This window comes from Arachis stenosperma, chromosome 5 (assembly GCF_014773155.1).
Source record: "Arachis stenosperma cultivar V10309 chromosome 5, arast.V10309.gnm1.PFL2, whole genome shotgun sequence".
NCBI classification, from domain to species: Eukaryota; Viridiplantae; Streptophyta; class Magnoliopsida; order Fabales; family Fabaceae; genus Arachis; species Arachis stenosperma.
The window spans coordinates 25,393,622-25,417,839 of NC_080381.1; the positions used below are offsets into that span (position 1 = coordinate 25,393,622).

General features: G+C 34.6%; 1 protein-coding gene and 1 non-coding gene across 3 annotated transcripts; one reads left to right on the top strand and one right to left on the bottom strand.

The window, feature by feature from the left end:
* The first annotated feature begins 19,248 nt into the window (after positions 1–19,248).
* Positions 19,249–23,768, top strand: LOC130982188 (lysM domain receptor-like kinase 3). 2 transcript variants are annotated; one of them, XM_057906077.1, is made up of 9 exons: positions 19,249–19,972; positions 21,287–21,478; positions 21,565–21,719; positions 21,829–21,918; positions 22,103–22,360; positions 22,453–22,550; positions 23,077–23,215; positions 23,322–23,420; positions 23,521–23,768. In XM_057906077.1, the coding sequence occupies exons 1-9, from the start codon at positions 19,279–19,281 to the stop codon at positions 23,683–23,685; spliced, it is 1,890 nt and encodes a 629-aa protein (XP_057762060.1). In that variant the 5' UTR covers positions 19,249–19,278; the 3' UTR covers positions 23,686–23,768. The 2 variants fall into 2 exon arrangements, with proteins under 2 accessions (XP_057762060.1, XP_057762061.1); XM_057906078.1 differs by having other exon boundaries at positions 21,580–21,719.
* TRNAI-AAU (transfer RNA isoleucine (anticodon AAU)) lies at positions 21,968–22,041 on the bottom strand. Its single transcript has one exon. It is a non-coding gene; the product is annotated as a tRNA-Ile (tRNA).
* Positions 23,769–24,218: the final 450 nt, after the last annotated feature.

Sequence of the window (24,218 nt, forward strand, 5' to 3'; positions counted from 1 at the left end):
TGGCGCCGTTGCCGGGGATTATTCGAGTTTGAACAACTAAAGGTTTATTTTATTTCTTAGATTAGGAATAATTTATTTTTATTGTTATAGAGTCATTAAATCTTGATAGGATAGTTTCTCTTCAAAAATCTCTTTTCAAAATTTATTATTTTTCTTAATTAATTGCTAATTTTCGTGAGTTTAGTGTCTTGTTCTAAGTTTGGTGTCAATTGCATATTTTATATTTTTCTTTAAAATTTTCGACTTGTGTTCTTTGTTCTTCATTGATCTTCAAGTTGTTCTTGTTTATTTTTCTTGTTTGATCTCAAGTTTTTCTTGTTTTGTGTCTTTTCTTGTTTTTCTTGTGCTTTTTCAAAACATTAACTTTCAAAAATTTATATTTTTATCCATAAATATGATACATTTTTAAAATCAACATTGAAGTTACTGCCCAATTGGCTGAAGCATTGATAGTTGTTCTTAATAATTGGGTACCTTCTTTGGAATCTTTTTCAAAAATAATTTTTCTTTGATTGAATCTTGTGCCGAACTCTAAGTTTGGTGTTTTCTTGTTGATCTTTCTTTAATTTTCGAAAATTTGTCTTGGTTTTCTAAAAATTTTAAGTTTGGTGTTCTTTCTTTTGTTCTTGGTGTTCTTGTGAATCTTCAAGGTGTTCTTGAGTCTTTCTTGTGTTTTGATCTTAAAATTTTTAAGTTTGGTGTTCCTTGGTGTTTTCCCTCCAAAATTTTCGAAAATAAGGAGCATTGGATCTAAAAATTTTAAATCTTGTGCCTTTTGCATATTTTTCTCTTTCATCATAAAATTCAAAATTTAAAAAAAATATATATATATATTTTCTAACTAATTTTGAACTACATTTTTCGAAAATTTTATATAAAAATTCAAATTTTAATTTCAAAATATTTCCAATTTCTTTTATTTATTTCGTTTTTTATTTTATTTTATAAAAATTAATTTAAAAAAAATAATATCAACATATATATTATCTCTTTTATTCCATCATGGAAGCAAGTAGGAATGAACAGTCCAGGAGGACTCTGGGGTCATATGCTAACCCCACTACTGCTTCATATGGGAGTAGTATCTGTATACCCTCCATTGGAGTTAGTAGCTTTGAGTTGAATCCTCAGCTCATTATCATGGTGCAGCAAAACTGCCAGTATTCCGGTCTTCCACAGAAAGAACCTACAGAGTTTCTGGCACAATTTTTACAAATTGCTGACACAGTACATGATAAGGAAGTAGATCAGGATGTCTACAGATTATTACTGTTTCCATTTGCTGTAAAAGATCAAGCTAAGAGATGGTTAAATAACCAGCCTAAGAACAGCATAAAAACATGGAAACAACTGTCAGAAAAATTCCTGAATCACTATTTCCCTCCAAAACGGATGACACAGCTACGGCTAAGCATCCAAGGCTTCAAACAAGGAGATAATGAATCCCTTTATGATGCCTGGGAGAGATACAGAGAGATGCTAAGAAAATGCCCCTCTGAAATGTTTTCAGAGTGGGTGCAATTAGACATCTTCTACTATGGGCTTACAGATAAAGCTCAGATTTTTCTAGACCACTCAGCTGGTGGATCTATACATATGAGAAAAATAATTGAAGAAGCTCAAGAGCTTATTGATACAGTTGCCAGAAATCAGCATCTGTACCTAAGCAGTGAATCTTCCATGAAAGAAGAAGCTAAAACAGTAACTGCTGAACTCAGTCCTGTAGATCAGGCTAATGAATTCAATCAGCAATTAGACTTTCTAACTCAGCAGCTAGCCGAATTCAAGGAAATACTACAGGAAACAAGAATGGCTAACAGGAATATGGAAGTACAGCTAAAGCAAACAGAAAAGCAACTGTCAAAATAAATAGCAGAAGAATGCCAAGCAGTTCAATTAAGAAGTGGAAAAACATTAAATACCTCACTTCAAAGCAGCAGGAAGCCAAGAAATGAACAAATGGCCACTCAAAATCCCTCTGAGGACAATCAGAGCCCAGAGAGGAACAAAGCTGGCGCTGAACGCCCAGCTCATGCTCATTCCTGGCGTTCAACGCCAGAAACAAGCATGAATTCGGCGTTGAACGCCCAAGGGGAGCATGGTTCTGGCGTTCAAACACCAGTAACAAATAAGGAGGTGGCGTCTAATGCCACTCCAGCTTCCACCCCTGGCATTCAAATGCCAGTGGGGGATCAGTCACATACAAGTGCTGATAACAACCCTTCTAAAAAGGCTTCCCAACCCACTTCTGTAGGTAATAAACCTGCAGCAACTAAGGTTGAGGAATACAAAGCCAAAATGCCTTATCCTCAAAAGCTCCGCCAAGCGGAACAGGATAAGCAATTTGCCCGCTTTGCAGACTATCTAAGGACTCTTGAAATAAAGATTCCGTTTGCAGAAGCACTTGAGCAAATACCCTCTTATGCTAAGTTCATGAAAGAGATCTTAAGTCATAAGAAGGATTGGAGGGAGACTGAAAAAGTTTACCTCACTGAAGAATGCAGTGCAGTCATTCTGAAAAGCTTACTTGAGAAGCTTAAAGATCCTGGGAGCTTTATGATACTATGCACATTAGAGGGTACTTGTACCAAGCAAGCTTTATGTGATCTTGGGGCAAGTATCAACCTAATACCTGTATCTACTATCAGAAAGCTTGGTTTAACTGAAGAAATCAAACCAACCAGGATATGTCTTCAACTTGCTGATGGCTCCATTAAATACCCATCAGGCGTGATTGAGGACATGATTGTCAAGGTTGGGCCATTTGCCTTTCCTACTGACTTTGTGGTGCTGGAAATGGAGGAGCACAAGAGTGCAACTCTCATTCTAGGAAGACCTTTCCTAGCAACTGGCCGAACCCTCATTGACGTCCAAAAAGGGGAAGTAACATTGAGAGTCAATGAGGAAGAGTTCAAGTTGAATGTTGTCAAAGCCATGCAACATCCAGACACCCAAAATGATTGCATGAGTGTTGATATTATTGACTCTCTGGTAAGAGAGGTCAATATGGCTGAGAGTCTCGAATCAGAGCTAGAGGACATCTTTAAAGATGTTCAGCCTGATCTGGAGGAATCAGAGAGAATAGTAGAACCTCTGAAAATCCCTCAGGAAGAGGAGAAACCTCCTAAACCCGAGCTCAAACCATTACTACCATCCCTAAAATATGCATTCTTGGGAGAAGGTGATACTTTTCCTGTGATCATAAGCTCTACCTTAGAGCCACAGGAAGAGAAAGCACTAATTCAAGTGCTAAGGACACACAAGACAGCTCTTGGGTGGTCCATCAGTGATCTCAAGGGCATTAGCCCAGCCAGATGCATGCACAAGATCTTACTGGAGGGTGACGCCAAGCCAGTGGTTCAACCACAAAGGCGGCTGAATCCAGCCATGAAGGAAGTGGTGTAGAAAGAGGTCACTAAGTTACTAGAGGCTGGGATTATTTATCCTATTTCTGGTAGCCCCTGGGTGAGCCCTGTCCAAGTCGTCCCTAAGAAAGGTGGCATGACAGTGGTTCATAATGAAAAAAATGAACTGGTTCCTACAAGAACAGTTACTGGGTGGCGTATGTGTATTGACTACAGAAGGCTCAATACAGCTACCAGAAAGGATCATTTTCCTTTACCATTCATAGACCAGATGCTAGAAAGACTAGCAGGTCATGAATACTACTGCTTCCTAGATGGATATTCAGGTTATAATCAAATTACAGTAGATCCCCAGGATCAGGAGAAAACGGCATTCACATGCCCATCTGGAGTATTTGCATACAGAAGGATGCCATTTGGCCTGTGCAATGCACCTGCAACCTTTCAGAGGTGCATGCTCTCAATTTTCTCTGATATGGTAGAAAATTTTCTGGAAGTCTTCATGGATGACTTTTCAGTGTTTGGAGACTCATTCAGCTCCTGCCTTAACCATTTAGCACTTGTTCTAAAGAGATGCCAAGAGACTAACCTGGTTTTAAACTGGGAGAAGTGTCACTTTATGGTGACTGAAGGAATTGTCCTTGGGCACAAAATCTCAAACAAGGGGATAGAGGTGGATCAAGCTAAGGTAGAGGTAATTGAAAAATTACCACCACCTGCCAATGTTAAGGCAATCAGAAGCTTTCTGGGGCATGCAGGATTCTATAAGAGGTTTATAAAGGATTTTTCAAAAATTGCCAAACCTCTAAGCAACCTGCTAGCTGCTGACACGCCATTTATCTTTGATAAAGAATGTCTGCAGGCATTTGAGACCCTGAAAGCTAAATTGGTCTCAGCACCAATCATCTCTGCACCAAACTGGGCATTGCCGTTTGAACTAATGTGTGACGCCAGTGACCATGCCATCGGTGCAGTGTTGGGACAAAGGCATGACAAGCTTCTGCACGTCATTTACTATGCCAGTCGTGTTCTAAATGATGCCCAGAAGAACTACACAACCACGGAAAAAGAGCTACTTGCAGTGGTTTACGCCATTGACAAGTTTAGATCCTACTTAGTGGGATCAAAAGTGATTGTGTACACTGATCATGCTGCTCTTAAATATCTACTCACAAAGCAGGATTCAAAACCCAGACTTATAAGATGGGCGTTGCTTCTGCAAGAGTTTGATATAGAGATAAGAGACAGAAAAGGAACAGAAAACCAAGTGGCAGATCACCTGTCTCGAATAGAACCAGTAGAAGGGGCGTCCCTCCCTCTCACTGAGATCTCTGAAACCTTTCCGGATGAGCAACTCTTTGCCATCCAGGAAGTGCCATGGTTTGCAGATATCGCAAACTACAAGGCAGTGAGATTCATACCCAAAGAGTACAGTAGGCTGCAATCAAAGAAATTGATCACAGATGCAAAGTACTATCTTTGGGATGAACCATATCTCTTCAAGAGATGTGCAGACGGAATAATCCGTAGATGTGTGCCTAAGGAAGAAGCACAGAAGATTCTATGGCACTGCCATGGATCACAGTATGGAGGACATTTTGGAGGAGAGTGAACAGCCACAAGAGTCCTCCAATGTGGCTTCTACTGGCCTACTCTCTATAAAGATTCTCGAGTATTTGTACTTAATTGTGATAATTGCCAAAGATCTGGCAATCTGCCTCACAGTTATGCCATGCCTTAGCAAGGGATCTTGGAGATTGAGTTGTTTGACGTATGGGGTATTGACTTTATGGGACCCTTCCCACCATCATACTCAAACACTTATATTCTGGTGGCAGTGGATTATGTATCCAAATGGGTGGAAGCTATTGCAACACCCACCAATGACACTAAAACAGTGTTAAAATTCCTCCAGAAACACATCTTCAGTAGATTTGGTACCCCTAGAGTATTAATCAGTGATGGGGGCAGTCATTTCTGCAATAAACAGCTTTACTCTGCTTTGGTTTGTTATGGAGTCAGCCACAGGGTAGCTACTCCATATCACCCATAGACTAATGGGCAAGCTGAAGTCTCAAATAGAGAGCTCAAAAGAATCCTGGAACGGACTGTAATTAACCGTAGAAGGGATTGGGCAAGGAGCTTGGATGATGCTCTGTGGGCATACAGAACAGCATTCAAGACCCCTATAGAAACCTCTCCATACCAGCTTGTGTATGGAAAGGCATGTCACTTGCCAGTGGAACTGGAACATAAGGCCTACTGGGCAACCAGATTCCTAAACCTTGATGCCAAGTTAGCTGGAGAAAAACGATTGCTTCAGTTAAATGAGCTAGAGGAATTTAGACTCAATGCTTTTGAGAATGCAAAAATTTACAAAGAGAAAGCAAAAAGATGGCATGATAAGAAATTGTCATCCAGAGTCTTTGAGCCGGGGCAGAAAGTTCTGCTATTTAATTCTAGGCTCAAATTATTCCCTGAGAAATTAAAATCCCGGTGGAGAGGTCCATATGTAATTACAAGTGTATCACCATATGGATACGTAGAGCTTCAGGATAATGACTCTAACAAAAAGTTCATTGTTAATGGACAGAGAATTAAACATTATCTTGAAAGCAACTTCGAGCAAGAATGCTCGAAACTGAGACTTGCTTAGAGCTCAGTGGTAGTCCAGCTAAAGACAATAAAGAAGCGCTTGCTGGGAGGCAACCCAGCCATTTACAAAGTTTATTTACTAATTAAATAAATTTCCTTTTTTTTTACAGGTATATGTCCAAGTATCTTCAAGGTAAAATAGCAATTGCTTGAATTCACAGAGTTACAGGAGAATTTGGAAGTTCACTGGCGAAAAAAAAAAGCCAGTAAGAAACATTTTGGGCGTTAAACGCCCAAAAGAAGCACCCACTGGGCGTTCAACGCCAGTAAGGATAGCCATCTGGGCGTTAAACGCCAGAAAGGAGCATCTTCTGGGCGTTGAACGCCAGAAAGAAGCACCTTCTGGGCGTTTAACGCCAGATTGTTAGCATCCTGGGCGTTCAGAAAAACGCCCAGTGACAAAGGACTTCCTGGCGTTCAACGCCAAAAAGAAGCATCAGCTGGGCGTTGAACGCCCAGGAGAAGCAGCATTTGGGCGTTAAACGCCCAAAACATGCATCGTTTGGGCGTTTAACGCCAGGATGGTGGGGAGGAGGTAAAATTCGTTTTTCTTCACAAATTTTCTAACTTTTATGTTTCAATTCCAAAAATTTTAATCCTAATTTCTAAAAACCCTAATTTCTAAAATTCCTTTTTCAAAAATATCAAATGTATCTTAATTCATAAACACAAATCTTTTTCCAATCCAATTCTTTTTCAAATCTTTTTAATTTCTTCTCATATCTTTTTCAACTCATCTTATCTTTTTTTCGAAACTGCCTCTCCTTCTACTCCTCTCCTTTCCTTTCTTTTGCTTGAGGACAAGCAAACTTCTAAGTTTGGTGTGATTTGCCATGATCAATGAGCTAAAACTCATTAAGATCATGGCACCTAAGGGAACAGGAAGAGCAAGGATGTGAACTTAAGGGAGCTAAAGCGTCAGAAATTAATTCTTGAAGGCACCCCACAGACTAGAGGAACATCCACTTCCCAAAATACAGGTTGTTAAGTTCTAATTCTAGCTTTAACTCTGTGATAGTATTATTATAGGATTTTACCTTAGAAGTTATATAGGAGTAGTAGTAATTAGCATATCTATTTTGGCTTTATTTCCAATTAAGTTATAACTTATTTTTCTCATCATCATCAAACATGAATAAAATAGTAGATTTGTAGAATACAGAGGCAATTTAATTTTTTCGAAATCTTAATAAGGAAAATTCTAATTATTTATATGTGGTGGCAATACTTTTTGTCTTCTGAATGAATGCTTGAACAGTGCATATTTTTGATATTGAATTTTATGAATGTTAAAATTGTTGGCTCCTGAAAGAATGATGAACAAGAGAAATGTTATTGATGATCTGAAAAATCATGAAATTGATTCTTGAAGCAAGAAAAAGCAGTGGAAAAAAAAATGCTGGAAAAAAAAAAAGAAAGAAAGAAAAAGCAAGCAGAAAAAGCCAATAGCCCTTAAAACCAAAAGGCAAGGGTAAAAAGGATCCAAGGCTTTGAGCATCAATGGATAGGAGGGCCCAAGGAAATAAATCCAGGCCTAAGCGGCTAAATCAAGCTGTTCCTAACCATGTGCTTGTGGCATGCAGGTCCAAGTGAAAAGCTTGAGACTGAGTGGTTAAAGTCGTGATCTAAAGCAAAAGAGTGTGCTTAAGAACTCTGGACACCTCTAACTGGGGACTCTAGCAAAGCTGAGTCACAATCTGAAAAGGTTCACCCAATTATGTGTTTGTGGCATTTATGTATCCGGTGGTAATACTGGAAAACAAAGTGCTTAGGGCCACGGCCAAGACTCATAAAGTAGCTGTGTTCAAGAATCAACATACTAAACTAGGAGAATCAATAATACTATCTGAATTCTGAGTTCCTATGGATGCCAACCATTCTGAATTTCAAAGGATAAAATGAGATGCCAAAACTGTTCAGAAGCAAAAAGCTACTAGTCCCGCTCATCTAATTAGAATCTGAGCTTCACTTGAAACTCTGAGATATTATTGTTTCTTAATTTCTTTTCATCCTATTTTATTTATCTAGTTGCTTGAGGACAAGCAACAGTTTAAGTTTGGTATTGTGATGAGCGGATATTTTATATGCTTTTTGGGGGTAATTTCATGTAGATTTTAGCATGTTTTAATTAGTTTTTAATAGAATTTTATTAGTTTTTAGGCAAAAATCATATTTCTGGACTGTACTATGAGTTTGTGTGTTTTTCTGTGATTTCAGGTATTTTCTGGCTGAAATTGAGGGAGCTGAGCAAAAATCTGAGTTAGGCTGAAAAAGGACTGCTGATGCTGTTGGATTCTGACCTCCCTGCACTCGAAACAGATTTTCTGGAGCACCAGGAGTCCAATTGGTGCGCTCTCAACGGCTTTGGAAAGTAGACATCCAGGGCTTTCCAGCAATATATAATAGTCCATACTTTGCGCGAAGATAGACGACGTAACTTGGCGTTGAACGCCAAGTACATGCTGCTGTCTGGAGTTAAACGCCAGAAACACGTTATGATCCGGAGTTGAACGCCCAAAACACGTTATAACTTGGAGTTCAACTCTAAGAAAGGCCTTAATTCGTGGATAGCTCTAGTCCCAGCCCCAGCACACACCAAGTGGGCCCCAGAAGTGGATTTCTGCACCAATTATCTTAGTTTACTCATATTTTGCAAACCTAGGTTACTAGTTTATTATTTAAACAACTTTTAGAGAATTATTTTGTACCTCATGACATTTTCAGATCTGAATTACATACTTTTTGATGGCATGAGTCTCTAAACTCCATTGTTGGGGGTGAGGAGCTCTGCAGCGTCTCGATGAATTAATACAATTCCTTTATTTTGCATTCAAACACGCTTGTTCTCATCTAAGATGTTCATTCGCGCTTAATTATGGAGAAGGTGATGATCCGTGACACTCATCACCTTCCTCAATCCATGAACGTGTGCCTGACAACCACCTCCGTTCTACATCAGATTGAATGAGTATCTCTTAGATTCCTTAATCAGAATCTTCGTGGTATAAGCCGGATTGATGACGGCATTCATGAGAATCCGGAAAGTCTAAACCTTGTCTGTGGTATTCCGAGTAGGATTCTGGGATTGAATGACTGTGACGAGCTTCAAACTCCTGAAGGATGGGCGTTAGTGACAGACGCAAAAGAATCAATGGATTCTATTCCAACTTGATTGAGAACCGACAGATGATTAGCCGTGCTGTGACAGAGCATAGGAACGTTTTCACTGAGAGGATGGGAAGTAGCCATTGACAACAGTGACACCCTACATAGAGCTTGCCATGGAAGGGACCTTGCGTGTGGAAAAGGATTTCAAGGAAGAGTTGAAGTTCAGAGGACAAAGCATCTCCAAAACTCCAACATATTTCTCATTACTGCATAACAAGTAACGCTTTTATTCTCTTTTATTTTTCCAATCTAATAATTCCAACTGATAATTTTAATTAATTTCCTGACTGAGAATAATAAGATAAACATAGCTTAATTCAAACCAATAATCTCCGTGGGATCGACCCTTACTCACGTAAGGTATTACTTGGACGACCCAGTGCACTTGCTAGTTAGTTGTGCGAATTGCCAAAGAGTTAGATTGCATTTCGTGCACCACCCCTCCCCCTCCCCTCCCCTTTCTGCCTCCCCCTCCCCCCCCCCCCCCACCCCTCACCCTCACCCGCCACCCCTCACTGCCTCCCCCCCGACCCCTCACCCTCACCCGCCACCCCCCACCCTTCACCCTCACCCTCACCCGTCACCCGCCACCCCTCACTGCCTCCCCCCTCGACCCCTCACCCTCACCCTCACCCGCCACCCCTCACTGCCTCCCCCCACCCCTCAACACCTCACTCGCCACCCCTCACTGCCTCCCCCCCCAATCCCTCTCCCCTCACCGCCTCACCCCCCACCCTCACCTCACCCGCCACCCCTCACTGCCTCCCCCCCATCCCTCACCCCTCACCGCCTCCCCCTCACCCACTCCCTCACCTCCTCATCGTAACCCCCCTCACCCACTCCCTCATCCCTCATCATCATCATCAACAGAAAATTCACAGATTTCACCAAAAAATTCACAGATTTCACAGAAGAAGAAGAAAAAGAAGAAGAAGAAGCGGTGGTGGGTTGGTGCGGTGCGGTGCGGCGGCGACCGGCGCAGCTCGTGGCTCCATGGGTGACGGCGTGAGGCGCGGATCTGGCGGTGAGGCGCGGTGGGATGAGACGGCGCGACGGCGGTGCGACCGGACGGCGTGGAGCGCGGCCCCTTCCCCTCCGATTTCCTTCTCCCCCTCCCTTTTTCTCGCAGACTTCCCCCCACCCCCTTTTCTTCTTTTTTTTTTATTTATTTTATAATTATTTTATTTTATAATTTTTTAATAAAAAAGGGTAATTTGGTAAAAACAAAAAAATAAAAGTAGAAAAGGACGATTTTAATACGAAAAAAAACGTTAAGTACGATTCTAAATCGAAAATTAGATCAGAGACGAGTTCGATTCCGACCCTCAACATGAGGGACCAAAACAATACTTATCCCTTTTAGAAAATAAATCATGAGTAGTTAATTTTAATTTCATAAAACTAACAAGAGGTAATGCTGAAAAGAAAATGATGTTGAATTTTTAATTTCATATCATGTAATGCAATAAAACTAATTAAGGCAACTTTTGATTTTTTATTATTTCAGAGAGTTTATGATGAGGAACAAAAGAAGTGTAGCAATAAAATAGACTTGACATTAAAGTTGTCACCTTGTGATGATGAGAAAGAAGGAGAGCGGATAAGAAAGCTGAAGCGGTTATTATCAATGATTTAAGATGAGCATCACATATATGTAGTATATATAAATATAAATTTGTTGTATTTGTGTAGATTTGTTTTTTCTATGTAGTATACATAAATATAAATTTATTTGTATTAGTTTCTATTTCATCTTTATATGATTTTCAATAATTATTGGCATTCGATCTTAATAAATAGTTATCTATTTTTTATTATTAATATATTTTATTGAATTAGAATTATATTTAAAAATTAAATTTTAATAGTGATATATGTGAAATTTAGTTAAAATTTATAATTAGAAAGCAGTAGTAGCGACTGATTTAGCAATCGATTTTAAAATTTTGAAGTTAGCTGTTAGCGATCGATTTAGTAACCGAAATATCGGTCGTCATTTAGCGACCGAATACCTCAGCGACCGATTTAATGACCAAAATATTAGTTGCTATTTAGCGACCGATCTTATTAGCGACCAAAATTATTTTGTATAGTTAGGTGGCTTTGTTTAAAAATTGGTAACTAAATATTAGCGACCAACATCGGTCGCTGTTTTGAATTTAGCGACCAAAATTTTAGCGACTACCAGAATTGGTCGCTAAATCGATCGTTAAGCTAATAGCAACTGATTTTAAAAAAAAAATCGATCGCTAAATCGATCGCTCTTTTGATAATTTTTTGTAGTGAACCTAGCATACATCGTCATTATCTCCCATTCGATCTAGTGTGTATATTGAAATCTAAAACTCTTTGTTTGTGGACCAATAGCTTTATTGTAAGAAGTAAGAACTAAGAACCCTCTTCTTGAATTTAAAAATATCAGTTACCAATTCATTGCGATTATTTTTAAAGGGTTCAAAATCAGCCGCTCCTCGTATCATATGCATAAATAACTTACCTATTAAGATGTGACAAGCGTTATTTATTTATTTACTATTATTGTTGTTTTGGTATATATATTAATATTGCAACTTTTTATTTAGTGTTTATAAAAATAAATCATCTCTTGTGTTGTTTGGATTAGTTTTTATAAGGATAATTTATATATAATATATATATATATATATATATATATATATAAATTATTTAAATAATTTATTTATTAATATATGTAATTTGAAAAATATTTATTAATTTACATAATATTTTTTATCTCGTTAATGGTGCAAATGAGATAATTATGAATTAATCGCGTTTTCAATATAAATAAGATAAGTCATGAATATTCATATCTCGTTTATAGTGTAATATACACATATCTTGTTTATATTATAAACGAGATATTATCAATTAAAAATTTTACACATCTAGTTTGCACCCAAGATATGATGTAAAAAAAGATAATTTATCTTGTTCACAGTATAAACGAGATACATGTATAATTATCTCATTTACAGTATAAACGGAATAAAAAATACAATATAAGAATAAAGCTCTAAATACAACTAATTAAACAAAATACTTAACAAACTCTAACCAATTTGTTATAACCATTTTTCACATACATCACATGTGTGCACTCTTCTTCATCCTCCTTATACCTTTGTTATTGCTGCTGCTTCTCTCTTGAATTTCTCCTCCTCCTCTTCCTCCTCCTCCTCCTCCTCCTCCTCCTCATCATCATCATCATCATCATCATCATCATCATCATCATTGTTATCATTGTTATCGTTATCGTCGTTGTCTTCTTCTTATATGTAAATAACATTGTTCATTCTTTTTAAAAAAATTTTTGTTCTGGTTAATTTCGCTGCATTATCTACAGATTTTTTTACTTATTTTATTTTCTATCAAAATTTGTAAGTCTGCAACTCAAGTCTTCATGAAATAAATTCCTACTTTCATTACATCAGTTAGTTAGAAATTTTGGTCTTAGAGTAAAAGTATTTCGGTATTATTTTTTAAAAATTTATGTGTTTTATATATCAGATACGTCGTCTTCTTCTTATATATAAATATCATTGTTCATTCTCTTTCAAATTTTAACATTTTTTCTACTTAATTTTGTTGTGTTATCTACGATTTTTTTACTTATTTTCTTTTCTATTAAAATTTGTGAATCTACAACTCAAGTCTCCGTGAAATAAGTTTTTAGTTCTATTATCACATCATTTAGTTAAAATTTCGGTGTAAAAGTGAAGATATTTCAGTCTTATTTTTTAGATATTTTTATGTGTAATTTTATATGTGAGATAAGCATTCAATTAATTGAATGCATAATATTTTTTAAAAAGATTCAATTTTTTTTGTATCATATTACTGAACTTCTAGTGTCGGTGTTGTCTTATTTCATTTATAGAGTCTGATCTATACAATGGAGTCAGATAGTAGAGTGCATGATAGAGTAATGGTTAAGCTAAATTGAATTAGTTACACACTCTTTTTCTTAGATTAGTTACAAGCTAGCTGTTAGTGTAAACTCTTCTTTCTTCTTCTTCAATTCTCTCTTCTTGTTCTTTATTTCACCACTCTTCGTTCCTCTAGTTTAGTTTAGCACTGATACCTTTCATGGTATTAGAGCTGTGGTTCATTCAATCATCATAAAGGTAAACTCAGGGATAGCTAAAGCTCATGTTCGACACCAATCTAACTTCACGTCTTCATTGATTTCGATGAAACTTGATGAAGAAAATTTTCTCTAATGGAAAGATCAAGCGGAATCGACAATCGAAGGACATAATCTGTTAGCACACATCATAGGAGAAGATATTCCAGCTCAGTACACAACTTTATGAGAAAAGAATCCGAAATTTGTTAGGTAGAAGCGACAAGATGCTCTGCTCAAATCTTGGTTGTTAGCGTCAGTGACCAAGCCTTATTTGAATGGTAGGTTGCTTGTACACATATCAAGTATGTTGAAGGTTAGAAGGTCACTTTACATCACAAATTAGAGCAAGAATTCTGCAATTAAAGAACAAACTAAGTAGCATTAAAATTGGAAGTTCTGCCAGTAGCTATGTATTAGAAATTAAAGAAACGATAGATACGTTAGTCTCAGTTGGAGAACCAATCAGAAAAAGTGAACATGTGAGGGCCATACTCAATGGCTTAATAGAGAAATATGGACCACTGATTACAGCTGTAGTTTTACAATCGTTTAGTGTCTCAGTTGGAGAGTTAGAGTCTTTGCTTCTTGCACATGAGAGCATGATAGAAAGATTCAAGAGGTCAAATATGTTAATTCAAGCGAATGTAGCTCAGTATTCAAACAATTATGGAGGTCGAGAAAATTTCAGGGGTGATTTTAGAGGACGAGGTGGAAGAACGATGAGAGGCGATTTCTCCAGCAATGAAAGAAGATCTTATGGAAGATCTAACATAGGATTTTATGACAATGATAGAAGATTTAATAGTAGAGGTAAAAATGAAAGGCGATATGATGGTGGAAGTAGTAGACCAGTTTACCAACTATGTAATAAGATTGGCCATACAGCTCGTAGATGCTGGTTTAGCTATGATTCATCGTGTGGAAATGAAAGCCAGAATTTAAGACCAAGTTATGAGCATACAGAAGCTTGGTCACAACTTCAGGCTCACTTGAGTGCTTTAGAAACACCATCCATTAACTATGATCAAAACTAGTATCCGGATAGTGGTGCTACACATATATGACTCTAGATTCTTAAAACATGATGAGTAGTAAAAGCTATGAGGGGCCAGAACAAGTAATTGTAGGAAATAGAACAAGTTTGCAAATCACTTCTATTGGAAACTCCATTTTTTAAACTGATTTGAGTTTTAGGAAGTTCTTGTTGCAAAAAATGCTACATGTTCTTGAAATAACCAAAAATCTTCTGAGTGTGTATTAATTTTGTTGTGATAACAATGTGTTTATTTCAGGTAATAACCAAAAATCTTCTTCCACTAATCATTTCTCAGCGAGCACCCTCTGCCACACCTATCCCAGTGCCTATTTCAGCCCTAGAGATTATTCTCCCTAGTTGCCAACATGCACCCAGTACCCACACCTAAAATGTACATCCTATGACCACGCGAAGTCTGGCATTCTTCGACCGAAAGTTTATCATGCTGCAGTTGGACCACGGTTAGTGAAAGAAGCTATGGTTTACCCGAAATGGAAGAAGACAATGGATAATGAATATCAAGCACTGTTAAAGAACAAGACATGGCAGCTTGTCCTTCTACCAGAGGACCGAGAAGCTATTGGCAGCAAGTGAATTTTTAGAGTTAAGTACAACTCTAACGGAACACTCCAGAAGTACATGGCCAGGCTAGTTGTCCAAGGCTTCTCTCAGAGACCTAGGTTTGATTTTATCAAAACCTATAATCCGGTAGTGAAACCAATTTAATCAGGTTAGTCTTGACACTTGCATTAGCAAACAATTGGTCAATTAGACAATTGCATGTAAATAATGTGTTTTTGCATGGAGAGTTACTTGAGGATGTAATATATACAACATCCACAGGGCTATATATGTACAAGATGATGGAAAATTAGTCTGCAAACTTACCAAGGCGTTGTGTGGTTTGAAACAGGATTTGAGGACCTGATATCATAAGTTGTCTACAGCTCTGCATCAACTTGAATTTTCTGCCACAGCCTTTGATGTTTCAGTCTTCACCAAACTTGATGCCAATGTCACCACCTTTGTTCTAGTGTATGTAGATGATGTGATCATCATTAGAAGCTCAACCAGTGCTATGACTGATGTGGTGAATCAGTTGAATTGCAAATTTGCACTCAAAGATAGGGGAGACCTTCATTACTTTCTAGGCATTCAAGTTAGCAAGACCAATGGTGGAGGACTATTACTCAACCAAGAAAAATATGTCAATGATTTATTGGGTAAGGCAGGCATGATAGGTTGCAAATCTTGTAAAATACCTCTCCCATCATCACTAAAAATCTCCCAATTTGGTGGTGACAAGTTTGATGAATCAGCACTTTATCGCTTAGTAGTAGGCAGTCTTCAGTATCTCACAATTATAAGGCCAGAGCTCGCTTATGCTGTGAGCAAAATCTCTCAGTTCATGCAAGACCCGTTAGAGTCTCATTGGAAACTAGTAAAAAGAATCCTCAGGTATGTAAGTGGCGTTATCAAATATGATTTACATCTCTATAGAAATGACTCTTTGAATATCACAGCCTACTGTGATTCAAACTGGGGGAGACCTTGACGACAGAAAGTCGACTAGTGGTATATGTGTTTTCTTAGGAAGGAATTTGGTCTCTTGGTCATCTAAGAAGCAGTTTGTGGTAGCTAAGTCAAGCACAAAGGCTGAATATAGAGCTATAGCGGATCTAGTTACAGAACTAATTTGGATCAAGAATCTACTAAGCAAGTTAAGGGTCACAATCTCCACTCTTACCATATATTGTGATAACCTGAGTACTGTACTTTTAGCAGCTAACCCCATTCTACATTCAAAGTCTAAACAATTTGAAACTGATATTAATTTTGTGAGGAATTATGTCACAAAGAAAATAGTACAAGTCAGTCATGTTCCAAGGTCCGTTCAGTTGGCAGACATTTTTACAAAAATAATTGCTTCTGGATCGTTTGATAGTGCTAGGGCAAGGCTAAATGTTGAGCCAAATTTGTCATGCAATGCCACTACTGAAAAAGCGGTAGAAATAATTCATGAGCTAAACATGTCTAGTAATGAAAGCATTCTACAGAATTGCAGAGAAAGCTTAAAGGTCTTAGTAGTAGAGTGCATGATAGAGTAAATATTGAGCTATACAATGGAGTCAGATAGCAGGTGCATGATAGAGTAATCGTTAAGCTAAACTGAATTAGTTAAGCTAAGTAGCTGAGTCAGCAGAGTTAGTTACTCTCTCTCTTCTCTGTGTGTGTGTGTGTGTGTGTGTTAAATTAGTTACAAGCTAGCTGTCATTAGGCTCAATATATATACTTCTAGCTGTTAGTTATAGAGTCAGTGTAATAGTTCAATTCACCTTTACCAAATCAGTGAAACCCTTCTCTCTTCTTCTTTAATTCTCTCTTCTTGTTCTCTATTTCACCACTCTTCATTCCTCTCGTTCAATTTAGCATTGATACCTTTCAGAGTTAATGTGTTCTTTTAGTATGTAATTTACTTTCTATATTCTGTATCATTGTATTTGAATTCCGGTGTCACTTTAAATAAATGTCGATACTATTTTTGTTTTTGACAAGAATTAAATTCAATAAGTGTGAACCTACATTTATTCAACTAAATAAGATTGTAATACAGCACAGACATGTTCATTCAACTCTAATGTAAAAAGCAATGCTTCTAAAAGAGGAAGTAAGAACAACAAAAAAAAAGATAAAAATAAAGAAGAATAATAAGAAGAAAAAATACAGCATTAAAGAAGATATTTCTGTATTTTTTGTAGCAAATTTTTTTTGTGTCAAAATTAAGAAATTTTAGTGTTATTTTTCTGCACAGTTCAAAATTTTTTATTTCACATTCTCATAATTCTTGTTTTACCCTTTTAATAAAAACTTATGTCACAGTTAAGAAATTTTGGTGTCAAAATTGAGAAACTTCTATGTCACAATTAAAAAGTTGCGATGCTATTTTCTGATATATTCTGCATAACTCAAAACTCTTCTTCTTCTTTATTATCATCATCTTCTTTTTCTTCTTCATCTTCTTCTTTCTTGTTTTACCTTCTCATAATTCTTCTAATTTTACCATTTTAACAAAAATAAAAATAAAAAAATCAAATAAAGAAGTAGAAAAAACACATAATGCTGCAAAATTACTAGAAAGAGGAAAAAAGAAAAAATACAGTAACAATAGTAGCAATAAAAGAACGACAATGAAAAGAAAACACATAAAGAAGAAGAATGAACGCGCAATACAAATATTTACATTAATAGGAATAGTTAGAGCGTGTATTTACGCTCTCACTGATAAAATTTATTTTCATTGGGTTTGAATCAAATTAATGGAATTTGTTTGTCAAAAATATTATATGTATAACAAAACTGATAATATAAATTAATAAATATTCCCAAATTACGTATGGAAGTAAATAAAATATTTAATTTGTTTATTTGAAAAAATCCGTTTTCATAATTGAATTACATATATTTAATTATAATAATATCAAATTATAAAGTTAATATTAGTTCAAATATAAAATAATAATTTGTCTACATCTTCGATAGTCAACCTACTAATATTAGATTTTAGTAATTTTACTATATATATCTTTCTTATATATTGTTTTATGAAAAAAAAAAACCAAAAAAAAGGTTCGATTACAAATATCTAACTTTTGTGGCAAGTGATAGTGTGTTTATTAGCACATCTAAGAATCAAGTGGCATTATTTAACAAGGTACAATGAGAGATAATAAACCAATATTTAATGTAAACATAAGCAACTTCAGCCTTTATTGGTTTGGAATATAGCCTATGGCTTCAAGTCTTCAACTTCATATGATTTTATCAGTATTGCCGTCGGGGGTCCCACAGTGTTGAATCCCACTTCATTGTTGCTAACAGACACATATATATGAACAGAAAAAATTGTGTCAGAATCATATCATACATCATATTATAATTATAATTATTTTAAGTCCATGCTGTGTTGATACTTTATTAAGAGAAAAAGGATCACATGTATTCTTTTAAGCAAACGTCTCTTCCAAAAGTAAAAGCAAAAAATCTACATCCGTTCTTGCTTAACAATTTCTATTATTGGACTAGTACTTGAAACATAAATAATAGATATGATGTATGTATATTTTACTTAAATTAAAAGGTTTTTTAATTATCTAGAAGAATGTTATTATGGATAAATTTTTTAATTAATTCTTTTTAAATTCAGAAGTTTAAGTTGAATTTAGTATTAATATAACTAATAACTCAATCAAGATTAAGGTATGTACATATTTAATAATATTTACTATTTGTCTATTAAAAAATAAAAATTTGTTAAACCGATTTCTATACACAATCTTCCAAATTTTTACTAGGTGATCGAGCTGAGATATTTCTTCGTTTCTTCAAAGAAGCAACAAAGATACGATGACAAAGGAATCTAGGTTAATAAAGATATTTTAAAGAGAAATGTTATATTTTGTATATATAATTTTGTACTTTCTATTTTTACTATGAAAAGTAATCGATAAGAATTAAAAAAAATTGTACCATAAAAAAATTATCAGAAAATTTTAAAGGTCAGAATTTTTTTATTAATTTTGACCAGTATTTAGCGAACACTAGTGTTAAATTATTTTTTATATTGATTTATATATATAAATTTTAATAAATATGAGTGTAAATTGTGTTATTTATGTATGTCAATTTTGATAATTATAAAAATAAATTATATATATTATTATTGGTCAAATATTAAATTAAAATAATAATATTTGTTGTCCAGTAACATTACTGAAAAATAAAAAATAATAAAAATATATATTTTTACTTCAAAAGCTCCTTAACTTGCTCTAATTAACCCTACTCACTTTGTTCTCTCTCTTTATTAATTCCTTCACTAGTTGACAGATTAGTTAGTAATCTCTCTCATGATGAAGAACACCATGGCTTCTCTTACTCATCAACTCCCTCTTCTGCTTACCTTTGTGGCATCATATGCATTTGTTCTTACCACAACTAGTGTGTTCTCATCGAAAGTTTCAATGAAAGAAACAATTTTGGAACCTTTCAAGTGCTCCACAAACATAAAAACATGCAATGCCTCACTCTACCACATAACCTACGGGGATAATGATGATGACCAAACCATACAACATTACATATCTTCCAACTACACAAACTCCTCCCAAATCAGACCAATCACACGTGGCACAAGACAAGACCACCTCATAACAGTGCCTTGTTCTTGCAGAAACAACAACAACCTCACCGGTTATTACTATGACACAACCTACACTGTGAAGCCAAATGATAATTTCTATGACATTAATAACTTTGTTTACAGTGGTCAAGCGATGCTTATAAATGGTGTTTTGTACCCGGGTCAGAATCTGAGTATTCATATTCCTTGTGGGTGTTCAGAAATTGAGTCACAAATTGTTGTGACTTACACGGTTCAAAGAAATGATACCTCATCTGGAATAGCTAAGCTTTTGAATTCTACGGTTGCTGAGATGGAGAGTGTGAATCATCTTTTGGATCAGAACCCATCATACATAGATGTGGGTTGGGTTTTGTTTGTTCCTAGCCATTTTAATGGAATTCCACTGCCTCCAACAAAAGGTGATTATGAGTTTGACTTTCCATCATTTATTCGATTATTATGCTTGTGTTTTATGTGCAATAACTTTTAAGTCCCATATATAGGTGAACAAAAATGCTAATTACATATAAAAAATTAGTCATTAGATTAATTATTTTATAAAATATTTTAAAATATAAAATACACATTAAAAATAAATTAAATTCTACATAAATTATAGAATTATATAATAATTGATTTAGTAGATTTTTAGTATGCATATAATATTTTTTATTTTTTAACAAAAATTAATCATAAACATCCTTTACCATTATATTTATAATAAATATATATGTAATTTAATTTATTTTTAATATATATTTTATATTTCAATATATATTCTATACTAATGATTGTTTTTGATAATTAGTTTTAAAATATATCTATCATGATCAATTTTCCAATTATAAACTTATTATTCTAAGGTTTATTGTTATGGGCCAATATATAAAGTTTTATCCATTTATTAGTTATAAATAATTTGAACCTACTTTAGTATTTTTTTTTTATCAAGATATAATATATTTCTTTACTAATGTATATAATAGAAAATTCTATGTACTACCCAAAATTGTTAACATAATTAATAAAATACAAAAGAAAAAAAACTATAAGAATCTGAGTTCAATTTTTAATTATATATGTAAACTCATGGAGTTTAGAAGTATGATAAATGTAAAACCTACTTAAATTTTTCTTCCTATCAAAATGTAAAATTTTTTACTTGAGGTCTTTACGTTATATACATATATTCTTAAAATCTTAAGTAATTAATGAATTAAGGAAAGTTCTGTTATATAGTTTGTAATTTTCACTTTACAATGAAGGTTCTTTTTTTTTTGAAGAAGCATTCATTAATAACTAAATTTTAATTCCCCAATATTTTTTTAGAGGAGTGTTAGAGGTTAATTGACAGATTTTGTGATTTGTAGTTATTAATTAATTATTATTAATATTTTTAATAGTGTAAAATTACATCTAATGATATAAAATTACTCACTTTTTTTTTAGTGATTAAATATTGACCAAATTTTAAAAAAAATATTGCCTCTAAACTTTCTCTTTTCATTATACAAAATTGATAACCTGTACTAATTGACTAACATATATATCTATCTGTTTTTCTCTAATTGAACCTTTTACTCCTAACCAATCTAAAATGCACTAGACACTATTTCTAATACAAAATGTTAAAGGTCCATTGTGCTTGCATTTACTCAATTATCTATTTAAACTAACTTCATGAGCAATGAACAATGAGTATATGTATCTTCCATCTTATTGCTTTTTGGCAGAAAAGAAACCAAAGTGGCAGATAATCATTGGGGTCTTAGTGAGTGTGACATTACTTTCAATGATTGCGGTCATCTTTCTCATTCTCAGGAGAAATAGGGATAACGCAGCATCCGCCACAAATAATCCAAAAAGTGTCAATAAAAGATCGATTTCCAAAAAGAACTCTGACATTCATAAAGAATACATGCAAGGTATTAGCTTAGCTTCACCATATAGAATATAAATTTTTCGAGTCTTCAATAACAGGTAGAAATTAAAGAGCTTGTTTTATTGATAGTAAATGTTGGTGCAGATGCTACATCATTTGAGTCAGAAAGACCAGTAATTTACTCAATTGAGGAGATAGAAGATGCCACAAATAACTTCGATGAAAACAGAAGAATTGGGGTTGGTGGATATGGCAGTGTATATTTTGGAATGTTAGGCCACAAGGTACATGAAAATCGCATACACCTTATGTATCTTGATTACTATTCTTCAATGGAAAAATGCAAGTAGAGTCAATTGTTTTAAACATAAATTATTAATTCATTATCATCAGGAGGTTGCTGTGAAGAAGATGAAGTCCAATAAATCCAAGGAGTTCTTCGCAGAACTCAAGGCCTTATGTAAGATCCATCACATAAACATTGTAAGTACATATTTAATTAAAGAAGTTTTGTCTACAAAAAGAATATATATGGCCCATGCAGGTCTCGAACCTGCGACCTTCGCGTTATTAGCACGACGCTCTAACCAACTGAGCTAATAGGCCTTGATATTATATTTGATTATTAATTATGTCCATATTAATTAGTTTGTTTCACATATATAAGGTGGAGTTGTTAGGGTATGCAAGTGGAGATGACCACCTTTATTTGGTGTATGAGTATGTTGCAAATGGATCTCTGAGTGATCATCTTCATGATCCTTTACTTAAAGGTCATCAGGCTCTATCTTGGTGTGCTAGGACTCAGATTGCATTGGATGCAGCAAAAGGAATTGAATACATACATGATTACACAAAAGCACAATATGTTCACCGTGATATAAAGACTACTAACATTCTTCTTGATCAGAAACTCAGAGCCAAGGTAGTGTATGTGCTTCAATTCATTCATATGACTAATCTACTACTCTTGGTTGCTGCTTTAATTTAATTTGATATATACTTATTATTAATTAGGTAGCAGATTTTGGCCTTGCAAAACTGGTGGAACGGACCAATGATGAAGAATTCATTGCAACAAGGCTTGTTGGAACACCAGGCTACCTTCCACCTGAGTACGTTACGTTTTTCAATTTCTTTATATAAAGATGGTAAACAAACCCAAATCTGTCCACTGATCAGTTTAATCTACCATAAAAGGTGGGCCGAACTAAAAAATAACTTGTCTTTTTAAAAAATATCCGTCTAATCTGTCCTGCTTAATTTACGAAAAAAATTCATTAAAAAAACTCGTCAAGGCACTGCTTTTTTTTTAATAATAAAAAATGTAATTTATGTCCTATTAAAAGAAAATCTAGACATAATTGACATAAGAAAAGACAACATGAGACGGAATGAGACAGAATTTATTAGCCTATTTGTCATCTCTAATTACATTTAAAACTCTAATTAATTAAAAGGCAAAAAATTATATATTAATCATTTATGAATACTACAGTACCACACTAAAATAATCAAAATTTGGTGGAGTGGATGTTGTTGACATATATTATGATATCAATTGGATATTGAGAAGAATATTTTTCTTTGTTTCTTACTAACACATTGTTACACTTTTTTGTGTGTGTTGATCCCATTCAGATCTGTGAAAGAATTACAAGTAACCATAAAAACGGATGTGTTTGCATTTGGAGTAGTTCTATCAGAGCTGATAACAGGAAGACGTGCGCTCTTTCGTGACAGCCAAAAACCCAATCAAATGGAATCTCTTATTTCACTTGTATGCCAAAAACTCTTTTTTACATTACTTACACTCTTTTCAGAAGCAAACTAAGACTAACTGATGCTGATTATATATATTTTTTCTTTGCATGAGATTGATTCAGGTTAAGAAAATATTCCAAGATAATGATCCCGTCACTGCTTTAGAAAATGTCACAGATATGAATCTTCAACATAACTATCCTATAGACGCTATCTACAAGGTCAGATTCAAGTTTTTTTTTTTTATATTATTATTAATATTATTGAAGCTAAAATGTGATGCAATAATAAGAAATGGTGTTTGGTTGGATACGAATGAAGATGGGAGAAATAGCAGAGTGGTGCATGAGGGAGGAACCAATGGAGAGGCCTGAAATGAAGGAGATAGTTGGCGCGTTGTCAAAGATAGTTATGACATCCATCGAGTGGGAAGCATCGCTCGGAGGAGATAGCCAAGTTTTCAGCGGCGTATTTATTGGAAGATGATAACAATTCAATTTCAACGATTGAAACGTTTTATTTCTATTGTAAATGTTTTTTTTTGGGTGACTATTTTTATTGTAAATGTTTTATTTCATCTTAATTTAGTCTTTTTGGTTAATTTTTTTTTTAAAAATATCTTTTTTATTATGATCTTTTAAGAAAACGCAAATGTAGACTTATAACGGTAATTTTTATGATGCACGGATACTGATATAAATATAGAATACGACATGCACATAAATTTTAAAATCTTATAAGACACGAAGGCACGTATATATATATAAAATATAAAGTATTTTTTAGATAAATTATAATAATATTTTTGTTATTTTATTGATATTAAATATAAATTAATTTTTAATTATTTGTAATTTTTTATTTTAATTATATAAAGTATTTAAAATATTTTTTGTTTTAATAAATAATAATATATATTATTTCTAAATTTATTTCAAGATTACATGTTAAAAATAAGGTTGGAGTGTTGGACATGCTGACACGTGGTGGTATTTAGGTGTGTCTAAACGTATCTAGAG

Coding starts and splice junctions, on each gene's coding strand:
- LOC130982188 (XM_057906077.1), top strand. CDS start 19,279: ATGATGAAGAACACCATGGCTTCTCTTACTCATCAACTCCCTCTTCTG. Junction 21,479..21,564: donor TCATAAAGAATACATGCAAG/GTATTAGCTTAG, acceptor TTTTATTGATAG/TAAATGTTGGTGCAGATGCT. Junction 21,720..21,828: donor TTGGAATGTTAGGCCACAAG/GTACATGAAAAT, acceptor CATTATCATCAG/GAGGTTGCTGTGAAGAAGAT.